Raw genomic sequence first — 7,849 nt, 5'->3', positions numbered from 1 at the left:
TTTGTGTGAGCTACCATATACAGTTCTTAGTGCAGGAAGAACAGCTCACAATAATACAATATGTAAAGATTTGCAACAACCCCAGGAGATGGGTAGTACAAATTTCATTAGTTCCATTTTATAGCTAAGAAAGTTGGAGATCGAGCAAACTGCCTTGTTCATTCCTCGTATTAGATTGTGGCACAGAGTGAAACACATGTCCCAGACCCTGAAGTTTTTCGACTTCCTGTTCCAGAAGAATATTTGGGGTCCAGTAGTTTACAACACAGAGTAAATCCACAATGAATGAAAAGGATATACTGTATACAACACAAATATAATCTACCAACTGGAAAAAGATTAGCATAATGGGAGTGAAGGGAGAGAAGAGAATATCTGAGAAAGTCATGCAAAAGATTTCAGTTTTACTCTCAGATTCTGTACCTTAAACCTTTAAAGCTATATTGTATCCCAAGAGATTTGGCATCCCAAAATGACCTCTGCATCCAGAGACAGAACTATGAAGACTAAGTGTGGATAGAAACCTACTATTTTCACCTTTTATTGTTTGCTTGTTTTTTTTTCTTTCTCATGTTTTTTCCCTTTCAATCTGATTTTTCTTGCACATAACAAATATAGAAACATGTTTAAAATAATTTCCCATATTTAACATATATCAGATTGCTTGCTGTCTTGGGGACAGAGGAAATAAAGGAAAGAGGGAGAAAAATTTGGAATTCAAAGTCTTACAAAAATGAATATTAAAAACTCTCTTTACATGTATCAATAAAATACTATTGAATTATTTTTAAAAGTTATATTGCATAAATATATGTTGCCTTAAGTTAGAAAGAATTGGACAGGACTGAAGTGACTCAACAACAAAAAGTCCCTTCCAACTCAGATTCTGTGACAGGAAGGTTATTGCCTTTCTGAAGGTCACACCCCTTTTAAATAAGACTCTCATTTTTTTCTGCTTGCTTCCAATAAGATGATCTTACATGGATATAATTATCATTCTCTCAGTAGGGACTTTGTAAAAAATTGGGAAAGAGTTAAGTATAGAGTACAGGTCTTGGAAGGCAGTGGGATAGTGGAGAGGACTGAATTAGGACCCAGAAACCACAGGTTCAAATTCTCACCCTGCTATTTATTATTGAGGTGACCTCAGTTCTCACTGGTAAAGTGAGAGGAATGAACTAGAATTCCTCTGAGCCAATAGCATCAAATTCAAATAGGAATGGACCCACAAAGGCTGCACATTGACTTTTAAAACCACAAATTAACCTTAGCTGTGTTGTATTTTTATTTTGTTAAACATCCCCCAATTGCTTTTTAATCTGTTTTTGCATGGCTGCTTGCCAGGCCTGTGAGTCTGACACCTCTGCTCTGAGGGACCTCTCAGATGTATGAGGTTCCTCAATAAAAATTGATTCATTCCATTACATTACCTCACATTCAATCTGACTTGCTCTCCAGGTCTTCAGAAGCATTTGATCTTCCCCCACAACTCCCCACCCATATAGATACAAATGTGATGCCTTCATATGAGAAACTTAATTCTTCTTTTGAAAGAATCTCATGAAATCTCTAAGTAGTAATGAAGAAGAAGATAAAAAAAAATGTGTATGAGAGATCCCCCCAAAAAAGATCATTATCCCTAATGGAAATGAAATCAATGGCTATAAATCACCTGACCCTAATTTAGTAATCTGTTAAAACCTATTAGATCCCACAGGGCCAAAGGATGGAAATAAAATCTCCGGTGCTGAGCCTGAAAAGGCCCTAAAACACTTCAATAAAATCAGTTTATATTTATTCAGCACCTTCAGGTTGAGAGTTTTACATGCATTATCTAATGCAACTATTGCAAGGATTGAAGTAGTATAATTAACCTCTTATTAATAGAAATAAATTGGCTAAGAGACATTCTCATGATCTCATAAGGATCTGGCAATCCAGATTTGAACTGAAGTATCTAAGTTCAATATTCACTCAACCACCCCACACAAAGAAGTTGCCATTTCTCATGATGGACAGCCACACTTCAGTTCTGACTTTGTTTCTCTAGCTCCTAGCCCAGCAACTGGCACATGGTTAGCCTTTAATGTATGCACAAAAATAAATTTTTAACTTTCACATACATATAAGTCATATAGCATTTTTTGTGGAATTTTTTTAAATTCAAATTTTATGTGGGAAAAAAAAAAGACTAAAAAACCCAGACAAGTTGGGGCAGCTGGGGAGTGCAGTGAATAAAGCACTGGCCCTGGAGTCAAGAGAACATGAATTCAAATCCAGTCTTAGACACTTAGTAGCACTCTGGGCAAGCCACTTAATCCTTGTCTCCAAAAAGAAAAAATATATGCAAGTTGTATTTCAGACTAGTCAATGGACAATCTAGAAAATCCTCTTGGAGCATATAGAGAATTACTGGTTAAACTTTTTAATTCACTGGAGACAACTAGGATAAAATTTGGCAAGACAGTGTCACAAAAGTCCAAAGAACCATCGGAGCTCAATTAATTCCTTAAGCTGAATCCTACTCCTACACCAACTCTTTATGATGAAGTCACTTCATCTCCAAGTCTGGTTCATTAGTTGTAAAAATGAGGCCTGATTTAAATAATCCCTTAAGGTCCCTTCCAGCATCAACATTCTGTAAATCTACCAATATTCAGAATGGGAAAACATCAGATTGACACAGATGACAAACAAGAGAAAATAACAAATGTTGGAGGGGCTGTGGGCAAACAGGTACATTAATTCACCGTTGGTAGAGTTGTAAAATTCTGAAAAGCAACTTAAAATTATGCCTCCAAAGCTACATATACCTTTTGACCTAGCAATGTATTATTACTAGTCCAATCACCCAAACAGATAAAGAGAAGGACCCATATGTACAAGAATATTTGTGTATTTTTCTTTGTAGTAGTAAAGAATTGGAAACCAGTGGAGTGCTCATCAAGTGGGGAATGGCTGAACAAATTGGGATATAGATTGAGATATGTAGAAATACACACACACACACACACACACACACATATATATATATATATATATACATCAGAGAATAGTACTATGCTGCAGGAAATGATAAAAGGAATGATTTCAGAGAAACATGGGAAGCCTTATAGAAAATTATGCAAGTGAGGTAAGCAGACAATCTATATAATTACAGCAATATTATTTTTTTAAAAACTGACTTTGAAAGACTTATGTATTCTGATCAACACAATGAGCGACCAACGATGAGTCCAGAGGACTCAAGGTGAAATATGTTACTTAACTTGTACTAGAAGTGATAAATTTGGTGTGACAAACGTTGGCGTGAATTATGGTCAGTGCAAGAATTTGTGTTACTTGATTTTGCAAGTTTGTAAAAGATTTTTTTTTCATGCTTTCTCAATTGGAGTATGAGCAGGGGGAAGTCAGAGGGAGAGAATGTAGATCTGAAAATAAAATGAAATTTAATGTAAAAAATTTTATCCAATGATAAAAAGGGAAACGCACCCACTTGTGCAAAAATGTTGGTAGTAGCCTCTTTTGTAGTGACAAGGAACTGGAAACTGAGTGGCTGCCCATCAGTTGGCAAATGGCTAAATAAGTTATGGTGTATGAATGTTATGGAAATGATCAGAAAGATGATTTCAGAAAGGCCTGGAGAGAGACTTACATGAACTGATGCTAAGTGAAGTGAATAGAACCAAGAGAAAATTGTACACAGCAAAAACAAGATTATATGATGATCAACTTTGATGGACGTGGCTCTTTTCAATTCATAGACTTATGATGCAGAGAGAATGCTGTGGGGACTGAAAATGGATCACAACATAATATTTTTATATTTTTTATTGGTTTGCTTGCTTTTTTCTTTTTCATTTTTTTTCTTTTTGATCCGATTTATCTTGTGCAACATGATAAATGTGGAAAGATGTATTTTTTTAAACATATTGGGTTGATTACTGTCTAATGGAGGGGCATGGGAGAAGGGATTAAAAACTTGGAACACAAGGTTTTTGCAAGAATAGATGTTGAAAACTATCTTTTTGTATATATTATGAAAATAAAAAGCTATTATTAAAAAAAAATAAATCCCCCCTCAAAAAAAACGTAACACAAGAAATAAAAGGAATAAATCCTGAGTCTGCTGCTCAATGACTTTTCCTAGAAGAATCTTTTTTCTCTCCACACATTATCCCATGGTAGTTCATAAAAGTTCTAGGTTTCATATTCTCTTTTTATATGAGCCAGGTAGTAATGAGGTTTGAGATTTAATGTGCTTTTCCAAGACTATAATTTCTGCAAGATCCAAAACCCAATAGTAATAAGAAGAGTTTATTTTATGGTCTAGTTTGTTTTTTTTAATAAAAAGTAATGTTTGAGAAAATAAAATTCAAACTTAGTACTACATAAACAATTCATGTACAATGGTTTATTACTATATACAGCTTCAAAAATAAATGTTCCTCAATTCTGAGTAAGACATCAAGAAACACCTTTGATGGGTGTTTAAGGTAGAAGAAATTTCATTGTAGAGCCAATGTTTTCCATGTCTGGGAAGAAAATGTACAATAAAAAAAATATAAATAAGAACCTCAATGAGCCAAAATCCAAAAGGACATTGCTGTTTTCAGTCTGGCCACTGAGTTCACCAGGGAATTGGCAGTAGACACAGCAAGCAAAACAGTTAACCCGATGAATTCTCAAACTTCAGCTTTCTGTGATTGTCCTTTACACTCACTCCCAGTTGGCCCATTACGAATGGACATAGGGCACCGCCAAGTAGTTCAGATGCCATTCTTCACCAGCTCATGGACACCATTCTCATCAATGATTAGAGGGGCATGGAATTCTCGATCTGCCACGTAACTTTCAAGGCCCTAGGGGTGGAGGAAAAGAAACACAAAGTTGGAAACTTACTGAGCCAAATCTCAATAACAATGAACTAAACTCAGGGTATCCTAGGCTGGGCTAACATATGGACAGAAACTTGAAAAGTCAGTGAGAAGCTAAAAAATACAGGTTTCAGAAACAGATTTACACACTCAATATGACAAGCTTAAAAACTAAAAAAGAAGCAATCAGCATATAATTATATTGTAGTCAGCCTCCAAATTCAAGAGAACAATAATCATTCTTTCCATCCATCTCCATTACCCAACAAGGCTGTTTCTAGCAGGAGATGGTCTCGGAAAGCAATAGACCAAAGACTTACAACACTGCCTGAAGGATGCTGCCAAGGAACATAGTAAGAACAAAGCACCTGATGCATTTTAGAAACTTTCCATTTACAAGATCTAAAAAACTGAACTGCATCTAAACAAGATGGGTTATTAAGGATAAAGATATGAGGCTTCAATAGATCCAAAGATAAGCTATTTTAAAACAACACTATAGGGGGGTGGGGTGGGGGGAACAGGACAAAGTATTGTTGGAATAAATTTGGCCCCAGTGACCAATCCAATCCCACAGCAATTTTGTCACCAATATATCATGTGTACAATGCCTAGCACTAAACTCAATTGTGGGATTAAGGAAAGGAGATCAGAAGTTTAGAGAGATAACTAGAACCAAACTATGCTTGTGATTTTGACATAGAATTTTAATGGCCAAAGAATGCAGCTGCAGGGATCTATAACCTGGGGTTTTAAACAAAAAAAAAACTGGGGATAATGTATTTTATTAGAATTGATTTCTTTTATAACTCTATGGATTTTATTTTATGCATTTAGAGACATTATCGAGAAGAGATTCATCAGTTTTATTAGACTGCCGAAGGGGTCCATTTCACACAGAAAGTAAAGAGTCCTTTAGGGAGGGGGTATTGGGGGATAACTAAGACAAATGTAATTTCTTAAATTTGTTCCTATAACAAAGTTCTTTTCTGTCAAGGTATAATTCTCTTTACTCTGAGATTCTATGTTGTTACGATATTTTTGGGAGTGGACACAAACTAAAGTAAACTAAGGAATGGGGGGGGGGGGGGGGGGGAGTGTGTAGTTAGTGAACTTACTTCTCCGGCATAGGAGACGAGGGGCGAGATTTCACACTGAATGGGTAGGTCATTGGCATCCTTCAATCTAAAAAAGAGAACAACATCGACATAAAAACTCCACCACTCTATTTATTTACTAGACAGAACTTGCAACCTCCACGAAGTCTGGGAGGCAACACAGGTAACTCACTGATGTATGTCACATCAGCACCTGCATTCACAATGCATTCAATGAATGCATTTTACATGAGTAATAGATCCTAGATAGAAAAATGCTAAATTCATGAGAAGTTGCCTTCATATGTTGTCATCTTGGTCATAAAATCTGTCAGGGCACATGTCATTTCAGTCGTGTCCAGCTCTTCATGACTTTTTTTCTTGGCAGAGATCCTATGGTGGTTGGCCATTTCTTTCTCAAGCTCATTTTACTGATGAGGAAACTGAGGCAAACTGGGTAAAGTGATGTGCCCAGGGTCACACAGCTAGAAAGTGTTGGAGGCCATATTCGAATGCAGGGAAATGAGTTTTCCCTGACTGCAGGCCTGATACTCTATCCGTTGTCCCACTCAGTTGCCCCTTGCTTGGGATAACGCTTGAGATATTTAAATCCTCTCCTACAGTTTAGAAATATTCTTCTGAATGCCAAAAAATGTCACCAACGCCTTATTCTATTTCTCAGTACCTGCTTTCCTGGAGAGAAGGGAATGAAAGGGCAAATGGCAAGTTTCCCAAATAAACCAGGCTGACTAACAGGAAAGAACTGGTCGTGTTTGCTTCCAAAGCAGTTCTCGGTGGCTACTTCCCAAGAAGCAGCACAGCCTGGGTATTTCAGGCTAACAGAGGCCTTCATGCAGTTCTTGGGCTGACTCTATCAGTATCACTGCAATGACAAAGTCAAACTCACCATTTTCTTTTAGATAAATTCACTTAATGTTTAGTCCAATTTGAGACCCCAAGTTTCTAAAATATCAAAGTGCTATCAAAGCTAACAATGTTGCCAGTGCTTTCTGGTTTCTTGGCTTCTGGCAGGTATGCCAAGTCAAGGGGACAATGACCCCCAATACTGGAATTTAATGTCCTGCTGACCTCATGGCACTGAATCATAACTGTTTCAGAAGACCTGAGGTGAGAGATAACACTGAAAAGGGACTGGAGCTGACCTCTGAGCTAGGAAGGTCTGTGCTCAAGCCCAGGCTGGGACTCCTCACTGCCCCAGAGGTGCCAAAGGCTCAAGGCTGCAGCCCACATGCTAAGGCACTCTGGCACAAAGGGTGCCTCCAGCAATGACATGAGACTGGATCCAAATAAGGCCCTTAGGCACTGGTGGAATAAGCCAACCTAGCCAGAGTTCTTACTTTCATTTCTGATCATCCTCCATCCAGGACTGCACAGCCTGGCAGGCAAGGCTCTCCATGATCTCACTCCTTTCCAACCTTCCCTCTCCTATTACTGCCCAGTGCAAACTCTCCACTCAAGTCAGACCTATCTTCTTGGTCTTTATCTCCTCAATGTGCCATGTTCCTTCTCCAAACATTGACTGTGCTTTTGTCCCAATTCAGTGGTCCACTCCCTTTCCTTCTGTCTTCCCAAATACCACCACAACTTTAAAGATAATCTTTTCTATGGGGTCTTACCCAACCACCTAGACCACACTGAGCTCCTATTCTCTGAACTACCCCAGCTCATATATTTTTATTACTCATGTTGACATTTAATGATATCTAGCTCTGTAATATTATTTAACTTTTTCATTTTCCACTAAAATGCAAACTCCTGATAGGCAAAGAAACCTATTCTTCTGCTCCCTTTGTTTTTACTCACTGATTAGTATACTGCTGTACACAAAATAGAAGGCATAAAAATGTTCTTTGA

At 37.5% G+C, this 7,849-nt stretch overlaps 1 protein-coding gene across 3 annotated transcripts in view; it reads right to left on the bottom strand.

Moving 5' to 3' along the window:
- Positions 1–4,316: 4,316 nt before the first annotated feature.
- The window catches only part of UAP1 (UDP-N-acetylglucosamine pyrophosphorylase 1), a 38,958-nt gene continuing 35,425 nt past the window's right edge, over positions 4,317–7,849 (bottom strand). For all 3 annotated transcript variants that reach the window (XM_031936794.1, XM_031936796.1, XM_031936795.1), the window contains 2 exons: positions 5,996–6,062; positions 4,317–4,862 (listed from right to left, as the gene is read on the bottom strand). In XM_031936794.1, the coding sequence (XP_031792654.1) occupies positions 4,770–4,862; positions 5,996–6,062 (160 nt within the window). In that variant the 3' untranslated portion in view covers positions 4,317–4,769. The remainder of the gene's footprint in view (positions 4,863–5,995; positions 6,063–7,849) is intronic.

The sequence above is a fragment of the Sarcophilus harrisii genome, chromosome 4 (assembly GCF_902635505.1).
Source record: "Sarcophilus harrisii chromosome 4, mSarHar1.11, whole genome shotgun sequence".
Classification (NCBI taxonomy): domain Eukaryota; kingdom Metazoa; phylum Chordata; class Mammalia; order Dasyuromorphia; family Dasyuridae; genus Sarcophilus; species Sarcophilus harrisii.
The sequence above is the reverse complement of the archived record's forward strand: the minus strand, read 5'-3'. Positions and strand labels throughout refer to the sequence as shown.